Source organism: Musa acuminata, chromosome BXJ2-6, assembly GCF_036884655.1.
Source record: "Musa acuminata AAA Group cultivar baxijiao chromosome BXJ2-6, Cavendish_Baxijiao_AAA, whole genome shotgun sequence".
Lineage (NCBI taxonomy): Eukaryota > Viridiplantae > Streptophyta > Magnoliopsida > Zingiberales > Musaceae > Musa > Musa acuminata.
The window spans coordinates 7,435,939-7,456,551 of NC_088343.1; the positions used below are offsets into that span (position 1 = coordinate 7,435,939).

The window sequence follows — 20,613 nt, forward strand, 5'->3', positions numbered from 1 at the left end:
CTACTTTATATTATGAATCGTGTTTCAGTTGTTCTTGTTAACGTAGGGTTTTCGATTCACAGGTGATCGAAGAAGAAACTGCGAACATTAGCTACGCCATTAACGTAAGGCGTGGAATCGAGTACAGGTTTGCGATGCACAGATTACTCGACGGTGCTTTTCATGTGTATTGGATGGAGTGGCCTCATCGCCACTAGTGGTATTTTCTTCAACTAATACAAAGTAAATGTCATCCGTATCTGTGTTTGTAAAGCATGCTGCTTTACTGGGAGTTTTGACTGTAGCACCCACTCTTTGGTTATGAATGAATGCTTTCAACTATATCTGGAGAAGACAGCAATGTATAATGTGTGAAATAAACCATTCAGAAGCCTCACTAAGAAGAGCTCCCGAGTGATGACAAAAAGACAAAATCATCAGTAAAATTTCCCCGACAAAATCCAATAAATAAGATCCATATCTCATTGCTCTCAACTTTTGAACCTAATGCTACGGCTAACACTGGTGTTGATTCCAGTGGCTTCTCCACCGTATGGGCCAGTTGGCTTTCTGATGTCACGTACTTGGCCTTTTCGCCGTATAAGTTGCTTTTGGTGTTTATGCTGCAACAGCAAACATAGCATTTAGTCTAAACTTCGATATAACTTTCATCCTAATTGGATAGATCAATCATCTCAAACCGGAGAAAGATTACCCTGTATTTCTTTCGTGGATTTTTTAGAAGCTTCTTTCGGGGGCGAGTTAGTCCTCTATTCTTTTCCATCTGGTCCACAGATTGATTGTAAGTCATAAAGATGTTAAATTATCCCACATAAAATCCATGTTTCTATAAGAGCGGGTAGAACTGACCTGATATGTGATCTGCCTCTTACCATCAGTTTCAGCTTCCACAAAAGATGGAACAGATAGGGTTCTGTAACATATCAGAGGGCTCAAACGAGATATTCGTCAGCCAATTCATAAACACTGTAATGAGAAGCCCATTTCTTGCTTACCCTGAATATTTTTCTGATTTAGCCCTGAGCTTTTCAACCCTTTGCCTTTTCACCTCTTTATAGAATTCATCTTCCGATTCTCCTGTTTCAGCAATATCTTGATCCTTGACATCCATGGACCTGCTTCCAAGACCTCCATCTTCATCTTCCATCAGATCACTGTCATCTACAGCCCCTGCCCTTGCAAGAACTCGTAGTTCATGTCTTCGCCGCCTTTCACCAATGTCATCTCTTTTTGGCAAGTCATCGTCACCGGATACGATCTACGTAAACAATAAGTTCAAAATTATGTTACTAATAATGATCCCAAGTGCTTTCCATGAAGAACGAAACTCACAGGTAGCAACAAGTAATGATTCCACAAATAAAATATTAAGGACCACAAGAAACGAATGAGTAATAAGAGTATGCAATACCGACAAACTTATCGTATCGAAAGCAGAACATATATATCTAAGCTAGTACTGCTACATATGTAATTACTAACTGATTTTTGCACAATACTATATCTTTTTTTAATACATTTGTGATTTTTTTGCATTGGAAATTAGTTTGGAAACTGCACTACTACAAATAAATGTTTCCATAAACCCATTATCCATTAGGATAGTTATGAAGCATATGATATTATGATAGTTGTAAACCTTATCAGAACATGAATCCCTTCATGGTAGTGCCTACAATGTGCATGTATCTATGTGGTTTGCACAAGCCCTAGCCATGCCATGCCTTTGATACATGAATAAACAATCAACAACGTTTCTAGATAATGAACCACAAGAACTGGGAAAATATGAAAGCAAATTCTACACTACACAACTGTATCTTTGTTGAGTAATGTTGCACGTAAAACTCAGCAAAATCTGTCACTCAACATATCAGATATCAGTATGCAGAACAGGTTGGACAGATCAATAATGATTTTGAAGATGTTCCAGTTGTGATCTAAGACAGGCATACCTTGGACTTGTTTGCTTTAGTTCCAACAAGCTGAGACAGTTTTCGTGACTCCGACAAACTTTCAAAATTCTTGACTGCTGTGTGTTTAATTTCATCATCAAAATCATCCAATGTCTCAAGCTGTCTGTTAAAAGTTTAAAGGTTCTTCAGATTAACCAAAATGTAAGGTAGATCCAATCTAACCAATTTAGAAAAGCAAGCCTTTTGATGCTTGAATAGTGAAACAAAGCCACACAGAAATACCCATTAACTGCCTTCCGAACATCCTTTGGTTTTGTTAAATTGTAAATGCCTTTCTTCTTCAACTTTGCTTCTAGGTTTTCTCTCACTTTCAGCATTTCCAAGCTTTGTAGGCCCATTTGAACATCCTGGTTCATCATTTAACACTGTTAGTACACTATCAAAATGCAATACCTAGATGACAACTATCAGATTTTAAGCATGTAAAAGTCGTTCAGAAGAACCTCTTTTTTCTGACTGGCACTTGCATTATGAGCATCCTGTGATGATTTGCTTTTTTCAAAGTCCTGTATAATTATTTATAATGAGTGATTAATTGAATATTGCATAACAAAAGATAGATGTGTTGTTTTGATAAATATAATGGTACTTTAATAGGTTTTGGTTGTTGGCCTGTTGTGACAGGTTTGACTTCAAGTGGAACATTTCCTCTTGTCAGCACATTTTTCAAGCTATTTATTGCCATATCCTCAAGCTGTGGATGAAGATTCACATCAATCTGCTTCATCTGCTAAAAAGACAGGTATCACAAGTAAATACATAAATTATTTAAAGAGGCAACCTAGAACAAGAAAAAAATCAGAGAAGGAAGAAAAAATAAATAGCAAGAAGAAGAGGGGTAAAAGCTAAAAAAAGAGAAGTGGTTCATTTGTCCATATTTTGCCAAGGTAGAAACAGACCTTTTCCAACAAGTTCTTGATCTCCACTAGTCGAGCTATTACTGGATGATCTCGAACAGGATGTCCCTCCGACTTGAGAAGAAGATAAAAACTTATCGACTGGCAATAAGTCAACAACAAAACTTGTTTCACCTCCAAAAAGTGCATTCCTACCCTACCTCTCTCAGTTGTTTCTCCAACCTGTAAAAGAGACATTCACCATAGTCGAACAATCATAGAACAGGTCTAGTTTTGTCGAAGGAAATACAAGTCATAAAGTCCTTAGTAACAAAAACAAGACAAATGAAACTGAAACCTTAAATCATTTAAAGATTTTAAAAAGGAGCCACAAGATATATAAGATTAAATTTCATCCAGAAGAAAGTAAGAAGAAGCTTGATCAATCCATTATATGACACAAAGATCATTGTACTGCATCCTACTATGCTTATATCATGCTCCCTGCTAATGTCTTGAAGAATAATCACTGATTGTGCAAGAATAACCACCAATTCTTTAAAGAAATCCCAGCACCACCATAACAATGATTGTAGGAAAACTAAGTCAGAAACCTGATCATGAACAATGGCAAGAGGTTAAGGGCACAGTTGAATGGTACAAAATGCATTGCTGAACTGTAGCAACTTTCAGTGGGATCAGCTCATGTCAGTTTAGTAAGATGTTAAAAAACCCTAGTTTGAATATTATCATCTGCACTCAAAGAGATAAATAAATCTAGCCATCGGAGAAAGGAGAGGAAGCTACTAGGAGGAGCGGTAGCATGGTTCAGTTTTGAAATTAGCAAGGTTCCAGTAACATAGTGCATTTGACCACTTGATCTGGTCAAGGCATCAAACAATGGTCACTGTTAACATAGCTGTTCTTATTAGTGGTCAGCGTCAACGATACACTTGAAAGTTGTCCGCAAAAGAATGATCTCTCTGATCATGCTGATTAAGTGCTCACCTTGTGTACAATTGGTTTTACTTCTCGAACTTGGTCTAGAGCATCATTTAATTCTGCAAGCAAGCCGACTAATTCAGGAGCAGAACTGCAAAAAGAAATTATGGAACTTAAAACATATAGAAAAATATATATAATATCACAATATTATGCTCATAAACAGCAGTATAAGCAACAGCATGTATCTACCAATAAGCCTGCAACACTATTAACTGTAACAAATTCTGTGGCTGAAGTGCAAATTAAAATTTTATATTTCTTATAGCTGTAGATAATCTGGTTCCATAGATCCCCTCTTTTCTCTCCTCAAAAGCTACAGTTGAATAAGGTGGCAAACAAAATGTTATTCTGCTACTTGCAAGAAAATAAAGAAAATGCAGCTTGCACATGGTGCCAAATAACTGTTTAAGCAGCACTACTGTACACCCAACAATGTACTTTTAGTCTGAAAGGATAGGCCCACGGTATAAAGCTCTTACCAATGCAGGTTGACGCATATTTACTAAACTACACATAATAATGAGAGGAAACAATCCAACACAAAAAGATATTATCACAATATCACCATAGTAGTCTAGCGGACACTACATTCACTTGAAACATGTGCATCCAATTGAGAGCTGTTTTGTCTTGAATTATTTGCATGCACACACATAAAAAAAGGAATACAATGTCAAGCATGCTTCCAATACCAGATTATCACCGAACTTGTCTTATTGCAACCAAACTTGGCCCTAAGATCAAGTCAAGTGCAACTAGCTATAAGACGGGAACTTATGCACATATCAATTATCCAATAACCATAAATTTTCATTTAATTACACTAAAGTTATATTAAGAAATTAAAAAAAAATTGATTTGATAATAATGAACCTAAATCAATTCTAATCCGACCTAACATGACCCTCATCAAAACTTACAATCACATTTTCAATTTAACAGACAATTTAGCTAAAGGGTGTATGCTTTTGATCCAAAAAGTAGAATCAGAAGTCTTTTCACCTTTTTAATTTTAGAACATGACTTGGTTTAAAATTTTGATAATAGTTATCAATGAATGATAATAGTTATCAATGTCGACTGGGATTCAAAGGTCCGATGCTGACTGGTACTCAAACTGAGCAATTTAATAAGTCAAATCTGAAGCTAAACTTATCACCTAATAGGTTAACTATATCAGGCACACAGGATGGTAATCTGACCGGCACCAAGTTGTACCATTGATGGTCCCATTTTTATATTCTAACATTTTTAAAAGTTGTTGACAATGAGAAATACTTGTGTTGTCTTTTTTTTCTCTCTCTCTCTCTCTCCTTGCCGACTCTTCTTCTCCTCCTCTACAACCACCTCTTCTCTCTCTCTCTCTCTCTGCTGGTCAGATATTTACCGATCAGCAACACATACCAACACTAGGTACACTGTATGGTACCAATGTCACACTGATCTGGCCACCAACAAATATGAATATTGAACCAAAATTTTAATCCTTGTGATATGAACTCAATCTTGATACGTTGAAGCCCAATATCCGGAATTAAACCTCTATCATCTACATGGATTCACAATTATAAACATAGTTTTTCTATTTTATTTTGAAGAAATACAATCTCATTTTTTGTCCTCTTATATCACCTCTTCCTTCTCTTTAGCGCAGCCCTAGCTGCAATAAATGTTGCTTCTTTTGGTCAAACGAGAATCATTTTAAGGACATTGTCTTGAAATGTAAATTAGCATGATGGCAGCACTGTCACTAAACTATAATGAAACTGAAGAGCCATACTCTATTTTTCTGATAAAATATTAGCCATGAATCAGTAACATGCATCATCATATGTGCTCTAGAAGTACATAAACCATATTGAAGAGTTGTATACACGATTGATCATTGTTTCATGCAAACGGCAATGATTTTCAAATTTTCCAAGAGCCAATTAGAGAAGATTCACAAGTTTAGATGCAAAGTTAGGACGAGCGAGTACCTATATACAACATCCATCTGCTCTTCCTTTGACAAATCAGTAAAATCTTTCTTAATTTCCTCATAATTTTGATACGAATTGTCATCATCTACAGCAGATCTTCTTCCCATGGCTGTCTTCCCAACTAAAGCATCCTGCTAAGTGAAGCATTGCTTTTATAAGATACATTTGAATATAAAAATTAGGAAAAAAAACCTACCCAAATTTAGCATTTTGAAATATTCACTCTAAATTGTTGTACTCTGTGGGCAATTACTGTATAATAGAAATTTGTCTGATTAAACAGATTAACTACTTGATGTTAGTAATCATCAATCTAGTCAATACTTCCAAATACTAGGCATTTAAGTTTCTATATGTAGAAAGGAATGATTTACAAAGCAAAAGATGTAGAATCAGTACCTGATGCATGTCATTCTGCCTATCAGAATCACTTTCATCTTGTTCATTATTTTCGAGGCCAAAGTCTTCCATTGAAAGGGTTTTTGCCTTCTCTCTCTGGATCTTCAGTACCTCAGCCTCCTCCTCCATGGGAAGGTCTTCATCACTTGATTGGAGCTTGCCATATCATATAAATGGATTAAGCCATCAGAAATCCTGCAAGCTTCTTACTTGGAAGAAATATGAAACAACGGACAAGATTCACTACCTCATAGTCAACATTGTCAGCATTGTAATACAAACTCTTCCTTCTACCCCATATAGCCTTTCTTTCTTCTTCTTCCTCTTCTTCATGATCATCCATCTCATCATCATCTCCTCCGAATTTCTGTCGAAGATACTTTGCCTGTCTTGCAACTGAATAGGATAAAATGAAATGAACATAACTTAGTCGTCAATGTAAACATTAAATAACATATACAAAAGGGTAGTAGGCCTCAAAAACTATATCCTTAAGCACATAGTTCTTTCAATGGAAACAAATATCTTCGTATTAAGCATCACAATACTACTAAAAAAGAATGATGGTTATGATTTATTGACTGCAATAGAAATAATATAAAGAAAGTAGTCTAATTATCATGGGTGCTGAGTAACACAACTATTAACCATCCATGGCAACTTGAAGCTCTAAATCAACCTGCTTGGTCTTTCAACTACTATTGGTGCTTTGCTGCACACTCATCCATAGCTCCTCTTCAGTTGCAACACCCCAAATGTTAATCCCAAAATTATTCTCTAGAATCTCCAATTGGGCAGTGAAGTTAGTGTTCAGATTGAGTCAAGCCACTTTCATTTGTTATCAATATGTGTCAAAACAAGGCCAAAATAACACAACTAAATGAACTTTAACTATGACCTTCCCTTACAAATTAGAACATCTATTAATTATCAAATGGTGAGTTTAGTGTAGCATAAAATACCTCCAAGACAACAATATATTCAATAAGAGTTTTCAGTCACCTTTCAAGAAGCTTAACTGAGGCCTTCTTAGGTTTACAACGATACTAACCCTGCATACAAATTATAAATCTTGTTTCAGGCAATTGGACAGCACTTGTTTCCTAATGAAAGGGGTGGTGATGAAACCACCTGTATCAATATGGAACAAATTTTCTTCTCATGCCTGCTTGTTTTTATCAAATTCAGGCCAGCTCCGCCGTGTCAATCCACATGAACATATCAGACTGAAATTAAACCCTTTTAGTTATTTGAAAGTAAATTCCCCAACTTTCCTATATTTTAACCCCCTTTTCTCTTGTTGTCTGTCAATGCTGCACCACAAGAGAGAATCAGACACATGATTAGCATCTGACAGCATCAATTGACTGATCAAGGATGAGAAGTCACCCAAAGAACAAATCCTGGACGAAACCACCTCAAAGGCAACATGTGCACCTTTTTGAAGGGAGTTACTGATTAGGTCTTGGACATTTTCCCTCACAAGGTATTGTCACTGGTACCTGTGAGGCATGCAATTATGTCAAGATTTAAGCTTCTCCCCTTATTTGCTATTGGCAACATATGTATCATATAATGTCAGCGCATCACTCACCAACATTACAAGCTGCACCAGACACCAGCTAGAATAGAAGGTGCTGAAAGCTCTTACAGAGGAAAAGTTATCACTCAACTTATATGATCTAGTCTATGTGGTGTGGAACTATATGCTGCTGAGATATACAGGCATGAATAAATTGACTTATCATTTATATTTCTTTTTAATTCAGCAGCAATAACACGAGGCCAAGCATCATAGTCTTATATAACACCATTCACCAAATCATATATGAACTTATCTGCTCCTCCAAAATTGCATGATCCTCATCTTCATCAAATAAATCTTATGCCCATTACTATCGTTAGTTACTAGCGTCAAGACAGTTTTTTAAGCCTCACTGAATTTCTTAATACATATTGAACACATAATGCAGGTTCAGTGGTCCACATGTAATACAAGTTTTTAAATACATCCAAAATATTTACCTAAATCAATTGCCTTCCTATAGATAAATAGCTTTGATTGTCATGTTAGCATACCAATAGCATGGTACATGTTGTGCACAGTGCTATCCTTGGAAAAATTGTCTAGAGGAAAGGATGTGTCAATATTTCATTAATGGCACAATAGCCCCCACCCAAATGTGCCACATCATGTTTGATACTGGTCAAAAAAATTTCACACTCACCACTATGAATCATGTTAGATACAAATCCAACATGTCTCCCATTCAAAGCTAGATCACTTCAAAAACAATTTCTGTACATATGACACAAAGTGAGAAGTTGACTTTATCTTTTGGTTTCTAAGCCTTCTGATCAGCCCCTCTTATAACATTGCACATTCTCTGATTTTTAGAACATGTGTACTAAATGTATTACAACTATCTTTTTCCTATAAATCAAAATGCTCTTTGTGTGTCCCCTTGCCCCAATGAACATGCACATGAGTTTGGCTTCATTTGGCAGTTCCTCCACCAGTCACTTAGTTTAATCAGTATTTTACCTTTTTTTTCATGTTCCTCCATCATGAAACAGCTAACACTGTTGCCAGCAAGTGCTTAATTTAAATTTTTGTCCACGTGACCCATGTCAATAACTTTGAGAATCGTATAGTCAAAGCTGTCATCTGGTTCCAAGCCAACTAGCGCCAGGCAGCATTTTCTGTAAGGGCATGTCTGCACACCACAGAATGGGATATAGTTGTACTGGTATCATGGTATGAGATCCAAAATTCTTTTAAAATGGAAACCATGAATATCAAATTGTCTTTAAACACATTTTCAATGCCATCTTAGCTCTATAGAATATTTCCCATCACTAGTAATAATCTCAACATTATGCCCTGCATCACTAAAGCACAAATTATCTTTCTTCAGCAGTAAAGCAAGAAAAAAATAAGATTATAAAAAATCACAGTGATCTACAGCAAAGAATAGATGTTTCATCTCAAAACAAAACCAGTCCATGTATACAATCCCTATACTAAGCATATAACTAAGTCAAAATTAGAGTTTTAAATCTATGCCTAAAAGAATATGTAAGTTTTGTATATAGAATAAGGCTTCTTTTTTTGAAGAAGAAAATCACACTTACTTTTTGCAGCAAAGCCCTTGTCTTTGATGTTATCATTAATTCCATCAGACTCCTCACCATCATCATCACTTCTGGAATTATCACTATCATCCTCATCAATACCCTATACACCACTGAAAGAATAAGTACCAGAAGAAAGTATGGTCTTAAATCAACCATAAGAAATAGATAAAATAAAACCAGATTAACATAATTATTAATACTAACAAAAGTTGACACACTTGTTAAGAAGAAATGTTACTGTATGTAAATCTGAAGTTCTAAAAACTGGGCCCTCAATGTTAAACGAGCATTATGACTTGCAAGAAAATCAGCATTATGACTTCCAAAATGCATTTCTCACCTCAAAGTCAAAAACAGGCTCAATCAAATCTTCATCCTCAGATTCACCTGTCATATACATATGCAAAATGAAATTTACAACACTAGAAACTATAGAATCCAAAAATATTTTTTGTTGGAAACAAGTCACCGCAATCATCCCCAATCTCACCATTAACATCGAGAGGCACAACATCCCGCTGCTTATGAACTGCACGTTTGAATTATTGAGATTATTAAAGACATCATAGGAGATGGGTAAAAAGAGAGAGTGTGTAGGGCCAAGTATCTGTTTTGTACAAGCGTCAATTTCATCATCGATGTCATCCTCTCTAAAAGCATCGTTTGTAGAATGGTTCTTGGCTGAGCTTCTCACAGTTTTCCTTGGACTCTTGGTTCCTTTTCCCATCATTCAAAATGCCTGAGCAAAAAACCATGATTCAGAATTTAAATGAATCAAACAAACTTGAGTGTTCGATGACTTCTTATTCATCCTCACTTCAATACTCAACAATAAACTTCAAGATAAAATGTGGTTTCAAAGATGTACTAAAGCGATATGCAAAGATGATTCTAAAGCATGGGTACCAGCCCCATGCGGTCTATGGCAAGGCCAGTACAGGTTAGATCTATATCGGCTTACTGACAGAGTAAATCTGTACATGCTACAGTAACAAAAGGGGGGAGAAGGAGAGGAAGAGATGAAGAGAAAGAGAAAGAGAAGGATGGAGAAGGAGAAGAAGAGGAGGTGGCGACAGCAGAGGAGGAGATCAAGGAAAAAGATGAGGAGCAGGAGTGCTGCTTGGTAGTGTTGTCAAAGGCGCTAAGCGGTAAAAGGCATCAAGGTTCCAAAACACCAAAAGCACTCGCCTGACCGAGGCGAGGTGTTCACCAATATAAAAATTATAAAAAATAAAAATAAAAATCGATAAAATAAAATTAGACATAATATGAATTCCATATCATTTCAAAATTCAAATTATCACCACTAAAACAACGAATTACTTTCATCTAACCATCTACAAAAAATAAAAAACATTAAAGTAGTAAACTGTCCTAATCTAACAACAAAATAACAAAACAAAAGAAGATTAACATCAAGATTAACAATGCAAAATTCTAGCAGTCATAAATACAGTAATTAACACAGTTCATAAACTATTATTCGCAAGCAATTACCAATTATAAACAAACAATTAACACAATTTTGCAAGGGAGGGGACTGAGGATAGGAGCAGATCGGCTGAGAATAGGGGAGGGCAGGGAAGGGAGGCCGATAGCAGGCGAAGGCAAGGATGTAGGCTGAGGGGCTAGAGAGGCGGTTAACAGTAAGTCCGAGAGGGCCGTCAAAAGAAAGGGAGAGGCAGCCATGATGCCATGAAAAGCAGAGGCAGAGGAGAGGGAGAAAAGACTGCTGAGAGAGAGAGAGAGAGAGAGAGAGAGAGAAAGAGAGAGAGGGCTACCCCGAATCCTGCTATCAGCCTCCCTATCACCGGGGGAAGGGGTGCGGACTCCTATCACGGGGGAGAGGGATAGAGAAAGCCAGCGAGTAGAAAGAGGGAAAGGGCGTTGAGAGCGAGGAGAGGGAGGAGGGGGGGGCGGCGGTAGCAGCCGCCGGAGAGAGGGGGAGAGGGAGAGAGGAGGTACCGGGGGAACGCGCCGCGCTGCACTCGCCGCTGGGAGAATCGTTCAGGTCGCCGGCCGACTTGCACCGTACCACGGTTGGAGAGTCGGGGATGCCTATAGGGTTTCCAGCACGAGGGAGAAGAGGCGCTGCGGAGGGTTTTCGGTTTGGTATTAAACAACTTCCTGGTTAAATCCAGCCAGTGTTCAACTCAGGTGTGCCGTGCATGGCCGCCCAGGCCCAGGCCCAGGCCCAGGCCCAGGCCCAGGCCCAGGCCCAGTAAAAACATATGCCCAAATTCTCACTTGGGTCCTCCTCTTCCTGAAGGTGGTCATGCTACATAATGAATCAACAAACATATGCCCAAATTCATATTTATGCTTAAACCAGAACTTGTAAGTATTTACATCCAAGAAGATCTCAGCCAAGAAAATATTTGATAGCGTACAAAGCATATATGAAAGAGCATACTTCTGCATGGCAACCAGCATCAGCATAAGGCAGGTGGATGTGTTATTTAGGACTCCATGGAACCAACATTGAACCAGAAAAACTTGCTGGTATCCAAGCGTTGCATGAAATCTGAGACCCCAACACTACACAGTTGAGCAAAAATTGGCATTTTGATCGGTAGTCCAAAAGAATTTTGGTTGCGACAGCTACAGATATGCTGCTATGTAACACCAAAAGTGAGAAGTTCAAAATGTAATTTACATTGAGCTGCGTGTGTTCAACATTACATTATGTAATCTGCTGAGCCATGAATTAGCTCTGCTTTGCCAACAGCCAAATAAAAAAGATCATGATGTGTACTGCATCGCATCATTTTTCAGCTACATGCCTCCGAGTTCATGTCTTCTGATTCCGAGCCACATGCACCACCCATAGACAGTGCAGGTAATAATTTTTGACACAACGAGTTCCAAGCAGCTGAGAGGCCTGTAGCAGAAAGGGTTAATGTCCTTGATTATGTTTTAGGGATCAAGGAGTGGGCACAGATGGACTAGGAATAAACTCTATTCCAAAATATCTGTTGGCCAAAGCTGTCTCCACTTAGAGATTTCATCCTTGCTCTGGAGTTTTCTGATTCCCCCATAAAATCCATCTGTTTCGCTACCTTCTTCCCTGTGATCCTTCCGATTAATCAATGAGCGTCTCCACCTTGAGCCAGGCGTGTACTGGTTGAATTCCAAGACAACAGTATCTGAAAGTCATAACAAATTATTAAACTTTACCGTTAGAAGATTTTAAGCAAAATCACAACCATTAGAAACTCAAGAAGAACTAATAGAGATGCAAGAATTTTGTTCACGGCACCAAGTCCACCCATGAAATGGTGGCTTAGCTTTTTGTTCAATTCATAAAGTTCTTTGTGTTATAGTTTGACGAGTGAGGGTATTTACGAACTCAACGGTTAGATGAGGTAGACAATACTGAAATTAACCCATAGAAGTGTTACAATTTTTATTTCTCAGTTACAGAGTTTTCTTTTGACATTGTTGATACCAAACACCAATAGTTTTAGAGCATGGCTATGGATAAAGCATTTTGGTTGTCAGAGTTTTTAACATATTCACATTATATTAATGAAACAGAAAAGACAGTCTAACATATTAACGTATATTAAGACTCAGAGATATCAGGCAGTCGCAAGATGCTTCTAACATATACATATTTTGACATTGTATTTATTGGAAGAGAATGTTATAAGAAACTGAATATGGATGTTCAGCTAAAAGAATCTCAAACCAGCCTAATCAAAGGGAGAAAGAACTGCAACATTAAGATCCATAATTTGTTAATCATGCTAAGGTGTTTTAGTGAAAACTTCTAAAGTGAGATGTTAAGATTTGTGCAAAACTGATAAGAATCGCCATCAGTTGTCCCATAGTTGTTGGCTGAAAATTCTACACAGCATGAGTGTGAAGTGTGTTAGTGAATTCTGAGATTGGATATGAATGTGTAAATCTATATTTGTTTGTGTGCTTTCTTTCGAAAGAAAAGAATGTATTCCACCATGTTTGAAAAGCAAATTTAAAGATCAAAATTTTCATTAGAATAGAAACTTGCAAACCAACGTATGCAACTTTCAAGATTAGTTGATTAACCAACTGTTGATTGTATATTCTGGGAGAGACAATGATGGATCTACTGTTCTGTGATGCTGAAATAATTCGTTGGCAGCCATAGCTGTTATCACTTAATTCTAAGAAGCTTAAGATCTCTCTTGACTCAACGACAAAATGAGCTTACCACTAAGATGACAATGGCAGAAATGCTCACTTCCATCGCAAGATTCCAAGTGACCTATTACTCCGTACCACCAGCCTGCAAGACATAAGAATTGTTTATTTTCTGCTTTTCTTACCTCAAATTTTCTACTGCACTTGATAACAACAAAAGATTTGATCTTCTGTATTTAATTGCAGACGGTATAAGAAATTTAGTTCACCACAATAGTTCATTGTCATCAACAGAAAAGGATAATACATGTTTAGCAGTCACTGGAGGGGAAAAGCAATGGTTAAAGCACCCACCATACGGAAACTCCTTGTTTCTTCTCCACTGAATCTCAATATGATCACCAGGGCGTAAATCACTCAAGCAGTCTGAGATATGAAGTTCATGAGCAGGAGTACTGATCGGGGGTGCTCTTAGTCTATCCCATTGCACGCCCTCCTCTATGACTATAGCTCGTCGTCCATGTGGTGGGTACCTACAAGTCAGGTCAATAGATAGCAAGCTAAGTATGCATATATAAGCATCACGACGTATCAAGCCGGGACAGTAAACTAATACACACTCCAGTCATGCACGTAATCTAGACTGCATAATTTCCTTTTTGAGAAACCTAAAAGAACAAAAAATGTCGATGTTCAGCTCCTGCTAATACTTCCAATTTCAACACTTAATTTGAAGCATGCACTATGTGATTTTCACAGGAAATTACTACCGTAGTCTGTTAACACAGTACAATTTATACAAAGGAGAACATTCTAAGCATACATTTGAGGCTCATTTATTCATACCTTGCATGAAAAGTATCCGTGTGGCTATCATACCTAACTTCCGCATCATAGCACGATAACATAAACCCCACATGCCCATGCTGCAAAGAAGCATTATAACTCTTAGTAAACTAAGCTTCAAGAAAAAAAACTACAAATAATCAAGCACCAAAATCTTCGCATAAGACACCCAAGTAATGAGTGCACGGCAGGATGCATGATAAGTAATCTTGTTTCCTAGTACTAGCAACTTAACCATCGTTATGTCACAAAAAACATCATAAGCTTTGGTTATGAAAAGGTTATGATAAATGACAGACATTCACAAACACTATATGACGAAGCAAGCCATGATCAAAGGTATGAAATTTGCAAATCGAGATCATTTGTATCAAAGAATTTGTTCTGACCAATACCTCACGGTTGTAAATCTGAGATGGGAACCAGAATTTGCCACTCTCGAGTGACTGATACCAAGACATAACAGAGTCATCGGGCAATGGACTCTTCAGCTTGTAACTGCCGTCGATCCTAGACTTGAGCCAAGAAAAAGGCCAGACACAAGAGAGCACCCCAATCCACTTCTTGCTTCTGTTGCTGCTGGTGATATCAGCAGGCGAAGAATCCTTTGTCGAAGATAAGTACTGCTTCCACTCTCTGCGTGCCGCATGGCCTATCAATCTCCCCCATTTCTCTTTCATATGCTTCTCCCAGAGATGATCGCTCCTGCATCTCTCCCTCAGAGAGCTACAAACAGCTGCCATGTTAGACAATCCCGTCGGCGACAACTTCCCGAGGATGCACTCCAAGGTCAACTCCGGCAAATCCAAGACCGACATCTCCTCCGACTCCTCTACATTCTCCACCCTGTGGACGAATCGGTTCCTCGGAGACATCGTGGACGATCCGACACTAAATCTCAAGACGAATGAACCAGGAAAGACGTCAGCAGGGACCGCAGAGGAAGAGACTCGAAGAGGGGTTGGACGGAGGGGAAGAATTATACAAGGAAGAAATTTGTACCAAGAGGAAAAAAAGAAGCAAAGCAGAGATTTTTCAGGCGGTTGATTGGGTTCTCCACGGGAAAATCGAAGAATAATATGAAATTCCAAGTTGCTTCGAAAGCAATGGTTCGATAGCAATTCCTGCACCGGGAATGATCCTGATGCTGTGTGTAGTGCTGACGCAACGAAACCCACTCGAGTTGGGGTTCTTCCAGTCGGCAACCCCAAGCAACAAGATATGATTTTGGAGGGTGACACCAGCCTCCTACTTTCGCAGCACCTTTCCTCGAATCAAGCCTCTAACGAAACAAAAATGGAAATCCAAGAGAGAGAAAGCTCAGAGCCAGAGCCTGAGAACAAGAGAACTGATGAGGAGACGAGAGATTGAAGAAGACAAGGGGTGCGCAGTCGGGGAATGGGCGAGATTAGGTGCAACCAACACCAGAACTGCAGACCTGACACAGACCCAACAAGGGCTCAAAAAGCAAGCTGCAGAATGGAGATCCGGAAGAGAGGGTTGGAGGAGAGGAAGATTGAGATGAACACGAAGTGGCAGGGGCAAGCCCTCCTCGGTTCATCAAAGACCTCCCGCCCCCAAATCTCTGTCTTTCTCTCTCTCCCCTTCCCTTGGAGAACCCAGGAAACAATGTTGAGGTAAGAGAGGGAGGTGAGGAGGAGAGATTAAAAGGACTCCAGGGATAAACTATAATTGGCTGAGAGGGAGTTTAGTAATCTTTTACTTTTCTTGGGCGGGGGAGGTTGCATCACAGCCTTGACGAGCCACCAACCATCACGCCCGTCGTCCTCACAACCCACCATTATCGCCTCTTCTCCTGCAGCCACCAACAGCTTGTTGTGGTTGGTAGAAAAATACCTCACACAGTCACAACTGGTCACTGACATGACCCCAATCGAGTGCAGACGGTGTCATCATTGTTGGTAAGATTCCATCTTGCATTCATCATCATCATCAAGTCAGAAGATAACCTCAGGCGTGATAATGGTTAGATTACATGGTTTTTGTCTTCTATTCTGTCTCACACACCATGGCAAATATGTTGGTGTCAGATTGACTTCGAGACAGAAGCTCGTGTGAATCGGTCAAGGAATCATTGTTACCACCGGAATAGATATGTTTGTAATGGATAAGCTCGATCGAGAGGGTGGTGGAGGTTGTCAAATTCCATTGGGTTTTCTCGAAATCAATGGATGATTGGTAGGAAAAATTCCACATACGACATTGCAACATACTATTTATAAAGGTGGAAGTTGGAGTTCCTTGTAAGCTAGCTAGCTAGCTAGAGTTGATAGAGAAAGCCAAAGTGGCTATGCTCCATATAAAGAATTCATTCTAGTTAAAGTAACTATGAATTGCTTTGTAACCAATATGGTTCTAAGACAAAGTAATACTACTTCTCAAAAGCATTATTAGTTTAGTAGTGGTAGCAAGATTTGACACATGGATTTGAGGCATGAGAATGATTGCAAATGTGGTCTGGGATGATCTCATCAAGATCTTATCTAATCCATCCCCAATCAAGGAGTCTTTGGTGTTACAAGAAGGATGAGAATGATGGCATATGTGATTCAGTGAGGAAATATGCCAAGCAAAGAACCAAATGGATTGCATTTGATGCTACAAGTAGCATAGTGCCATGGAAACCAGAGGGGTTAGTTAGGTTGGAGTTGTGATTGAGTAGATGCTAACAACACTAGAATCAAGAATATTTAATTGGAAGTAGACATATAATAGTGTCATCAAATCCTATTAGTACTGATATGATGCAACTCCAGAAAAAACAAACTTGTAGGATTTATGTTTGTACCATTTCAGAGTCTAATATGCCATAATATATTGTTACTTGTGACTTAAGCAAGTAGGATTAGGGAGGATCCAACTTTCCCAATCAGTTTATTATTTTATCAATAAAATGAATTTAGTGGTGTCAAAGCTGGCATAAGGAAAACAAGACTTGTTCCTTTGATTATTTATTCTTGTAGACATAACTCTAAAACAAACAATTACGCGTTATCTTTCTCGTTATCCTTTGCATAAACAAAAGTTCAAAATGAGACGATTAGAGACTATTAGGGGTTGTCTCGTCATAAAATATTTTTTCGTTCCTTTCTCATCGATTATTAATGCTTATTTTCAACATTGTTATTTTTATTATTTTTTACCTCGTTCACTCAGCCTGAAGAAAATGGGGAGCGCCAAATAGAAAATGCTGGGAAGCCATAGTGACATTAATGAATTCAGGCTAATTTGTGATGTTGGGAAGCCATAGTGATACTACCAAATCTCATGAGAAAAAATAGGAAAAAAAAAAACCTATGACTGAAAACATATTTATATTTTTAATGTGAATGTATAGTTGTTGAATGTGTTTGGTAAATAATAGATAAAAATTATATGTTAAATGTGTATTGATATAAGTTTTATTTGATAAAATTATATTTCAGAAATTTATTAAATATTTCATGATAAATTTACTCTTCTAATATTTTTAATATTTATTTAAAAATAAAATATATTTTTATTTAAAATTAATAAATAAATGTATATATGTAATCTGATAAAAAAATGACACATGCCTAAATATATATAATAAATAGAATATAATTTTTAAAAAGAAATAAAAAAATCATCTTATAGAAAATATAAATCATGTTGGTTTCTAGTTGAATCATTTTGATAATTTTATAATTTCAGATAAAATGATATAATATTTCAAAAACATTAAAAACTTACATTAACATCATCAGCATTTGAGCATTTTCAATATAATATATAGAGCAGATATGATTTAAAAAAATATTAAATATCAATTTATATTTAGAACACGGATTAAAACTTACTGTACATTTCAAATATGTACTCAAATACATATTTATTTATGTGATAAATAAATAGTATTCATGCATATGCATGCATCTGTGGATATATATATACATAAAAGTTGGAGTTGGAGAGATGTTGACTAGGAAAATTTTGCATCATATTCATGTGTCTCATTCCTACACATGTATTTGAGTAGGAGCGTCAAATTGCATCATATTCATGTTTCTCAGCATAAAAGTGCATGGAGAACCATTGCGCAGGACGAGCCCTAAGAAAGAAAGAGTGGCAACAAATTGGACCATGGAATGGAACAGAGCAAAGAGTTGATTAGTCGGCCCATAATAGGAGAGTCAAAATACATGGAGGTGCGGGGAATCGAACCCCGTGCCTCTCGCATGCGAAGCGAGCGCTCTACCATATGAGCTACACCCCCGTAATGATAAACGTTCGAAATAATTATATATATATATATTAAAGTAAAGTTAAAAAGTAAATGAAAGGAACGTAAAAATGTAAATGGAGATGCGGGGAATCGAACCCCGTGCCTCTCGCATGCGAAGCGAGCGCTCTACCATATGAGCTACACCCCCGTGATAATAATCGTTCGAAATAATTATATATATATAGAGGTTAAAGGAACGTAAAAAAAGTAAATGGAGATGCGGGGAATCGAACCCCGTGCCTCTCGCATGCAAAGCGAGCGCTCTACCATATGAGCTACACCCCCGTGATGATAATTGTTCGAAATAATTATATATATATAGTTTAAAGGAACGTAAAAAAAAATAAATGGAGATGCGGGGAATCGAACCCCGTGCCTCTCGCATGCGAAGCGAGCGCTCTACCATATGAGCTACACCCCCGTAATGTTAATTGTTCGAAATATTTATATATATATAGATATATAATTTAAATTGACGACTACACTATCGTACAGACAGAAAAGTTTTTTGTTTTAAGAAGTTTCTTATGATCATCGAGAATAAAATTATGTACATTAATCCTCTCCGGACTCTACTTTGATATAAGAGTTTACCTTCATCACTATAGGCCTTCGTGCATCAGAAAAAAAAAAGGAAAATTGTAGCGAAACCTTTCGATTTTGTGGGCCTATAAGTTGAAATCATGCATTCATGAGTTTTGTTTTACGTTATCCTTCTTTTTCTATAAGAAGAAGACAGTCATGGTTCATACAAAAGGTAAGCTGACGTGTGTGTGGAGCATAGTCGAGGTCACATCATCATCCATGCGTTCCACAATTATGATCAATCGTTTTGCTCGAATCCGACAAAACGAATTTATAACAGAGAGAGAGAGAGACGAATTAGTTGTACGACAACGATTTTATTAAGACCACTAAATTAAATATACGTTATTGACCGATGCGATGGCACCGACTGGACAACGTGGCAAATAATGGCAGCACGCGTCCAATGCGGCCGATATGTAATTAACGATAATAATAATTATTTATGGTTGGATTGAGTAAGATCTCTTAGGATCAACTCTCATAAAAATAAAAATAGAAAAACCCATATGTCATGATGATGTTGAAAGGGAAATGTATTCATAACATAACATAGCATGTCACTTATTCCGACTTGCATTACTAACAAAACTCAGTTTTGATTCGAGGAACTGATTTGACCACCACCATCGAAGTTTGCAGCATCGACCGTTGATGGAAGACCGCCATATTGCACGACGGGAGATTTCTAAAAGGAGAGGTCATCTCCCGGTAACTTCGAATGGGAACTAAACAACGGGAACCGACAATTGGGTGGGTCCATATGATTCCTATGCATGTGCTCGTCGAACCCTATTCGAATTGGGCATGCGAAATCACAATCGAGTCCATGGGATTGTTTGTCGGGGTATGGCCATGCCACGGCATCGCTGTGGCAACTCGGCATGGAGATTCGTGAGGCGAGACAGGGAGCACGGGGCGGCCTCCGTGGATGATTTAGGAAGCAATTCTTTGATTTCTTTTTCTTGTTGTTATTTGTATGGTATCGAAATTAAATATTGTATTTTGATCAAAATCAAAATGGAGACTAATTTTTTTTTTATTTTAAAAAATTAAACTTATTATTAACATAAATATCAAAAGATTTTATTTATCTGACACGTGTTCGAAATAGATCTGCAGTCCTATTCTCTCAACACCATAACTCGTGACAAGTGAATTTATTTGGATTCAACCCCACTTTACATGTCAAAATCAGGAAATGACTTAACACAAGCTTTGCGTGAGTCAGACGGAGACATTCAAAATTCGCAGACACGTTTGACCCAACCAAATAATCGCGTGTTGATTTTTTTTCATTAAAATGTATATTGTTTATTAAATGTTTATGCAATAAGATAATTGGGGCTCAAAATAATCACACTTAGTTTATCCTATCTCGATTAACTTATGCTTACGTGGTATTTTGATGCGACTTGTTGTCCCTCAGCTGCATCGATCGTATCATATGCATG

The 20,613-nt window shown here is 37.7% G+C and overlaps 2 protein-coding genes and 4 non-coding genes across 9 annotated transcripts; all 6 read right to left on the reverse strand.

Moving 5' to 3' along the window:
* Window positions 1-293: 293 nt before the first annotated feature.
* LOC103987298 (protein THALLO) lies at window positions 294-11,456 on the reverse strand. Of its 3 annotated transcripts, none has more exons than XM_018827793.2 (18): window positions 11,302-11,456; window positions 9,955-10,075; window positions 9,827-9,865; window positions 9,677-9,723; window positions 9,334-9,436; window positions 6,446-6,594; window positions 6,199-6,354; window positions 5,797-5,930; window positions 3,821-3,905; window positions 2,876-3,055; window positions 2,566-2,706; window positions 2,420-2,482; window positions 2,199-2,323; window positions 1,956-2,079; window positions 996-1,258; window positions 850-913; window positions 695-763; window positions 294-602 (listed from the first exon to the last, which is right to left on the reverse strand). In XM_018827793.2, the coding sequence occupies exons 2-18, from the start codon at window positions 10,064-10,066 to the stop codon at window positions 471-473; spliced, it is 1,986 nt and encodes a 661-aa protein (XP_018683338.2). In that variant the 5' UTR covers window positions 10,067-10,075; window positions 11,302-11,456; the 3' UTR covers window positions 294-470. The 3 variants fall into 3 exon arrangements, with proteins under 3 accessions (XP_018683338.2, XP_018683339.2, XP_018683337.2); XM_018827794.2 differs by having other exon boundaries at window positions 2,566-2,703; window positions 5,797-5,933; XM_018827792.2 differs by having other exon boundaries at window positions 5,797-5,933.
* A 512-nt stretch (window positions 11,457-11,968) lies between these two features.
* On the reverse strand, window positions 11,969-16,095 carry LOC135582523 (F-box protein At2g32560-like). 2 transcript variants are annotated; one of them, XM_065112041.1, is made up of 6 exons: window positions 15,310-16,095; window positions 14,703-15,198; window positions 14,308-14,387; window positions 13,816-13,994; window positions 13,532-13,606; window positions 11,969-12,482 (listed from the first exon to the last, which is right to left on the reverse strand). In XM_065112041.1, exons 2-6 carry the CDS (start codon window positions 15,180-15,182, stop codon window positions 12,295-12,297), a joined length of 1,002 nt encoding a protein of 333 aa, XP_064968113.1. In that variant the 5' UTR covers window positions 15,183-15,198; window positions 15,310-16,095; the 3' UTR covers window positions 11,969-12,294. The 2 variants fall into 2 exon arrangements, with proteins under 2 accessions (XP_064968113.1, XP_009403834.2); XM_009405559.3 differs by having other exon boundaries at window positions 14,703-16,093.
* Window positions 16,096-18,492: 2,397 nt separating this feature from the next.
* Window positions 18,493-18,565, reverse strand: TRNAA-CGC (transfer RNA alanine (anticodon CGC)). Its single transcript has one exon. It is a non-coding gene; the product is annotated as a tRNA-Ala (tRNA).
* Window positions 18,566-18,649: 84 nt separating this feature from the next.
* Window positions 18,650-18,722, reverse strand: TRNAA-CGC (transfer RNA alanine (anticodon CGC)). The gene has a single exon. It is a non-coding gene; the product is annotated as a tRNA-Ala (tRNA).
* Window positions 18,723-18,786: 64 nt separating this feature from the next.
* Window positions 18,787-18,859, reverse strand: TRNAA-UGC (transfer RNA alanine (anticodon UGC)). Its single transcript has one exon. It is a non-coding gene; the product is annotated as a tRNA-Ala (tRNA).
* Window positions 18,860-18,922: 63 nt separating this feature from the next.
* Window positions 18,923-18,995, reverse strand: TRNAA-CGC (transfer RNA alanine (anticodon CGC)). The gene has a single exon. It is a non-coding gene; the product is annotated as a tRNA-Ala (tRNA).
* Between the last annotated feature and the right edge of the window lie 1,618 nt (window positions 18,996-20,613).

What these genes read in the sequence shown, in the direction of transcription:
- LOC103987298 (XM_018827792.2), bottom strand. Translation starts at nt 10,066, where the DNA reads ATGATGGGAAAAGGAACCAAGAGTCCAAGGAAAACTGTGAGAAGCTCA. An exon ending in CTAAAGCAAACAAGTCCAAG is followed by an intron (nt 1,259 to 1,955) that starts GTATGCCTGTCT and finishes TTGTTTACGTAG; the next exon opens with ATCGTATCCGGTGACGATGA. An exon ending in AGAGGCAGATCACATATCAG is followed by an intron (nt 764 to 849) that starts GTCAGTTCTACC and finishes TCTGTGGACCAG; the next exon opens with ATGGAAAAGAATAGAGGACT.
- LOC135582523 (XM_065112041.1), bottom strand. Translation starts at nt 15,182, where the DNA reads ATGTCTCCGAGGAACCGATTCGTCCACAGGGTGGAGAATGTAGAGGAG. An exon ending in AAACAAGGAGTTTCCGTATG is followed by an intron (nt 13,607 to 13,815) that starts GTGGGTGCTTTA and finishes TATGTCTTGCAG; the next exon opens with GCTGGTGGTACGGAGTAATA. An exon ending in CTGCCATTGTCATCTTAGTG is followed by an intron (nt 12,483 to 13,531) that starts GTAAGCTCATTT and finishes TATGACTTTCAG; the next exon opens with ATACTGTTGTCTTGGAATTC.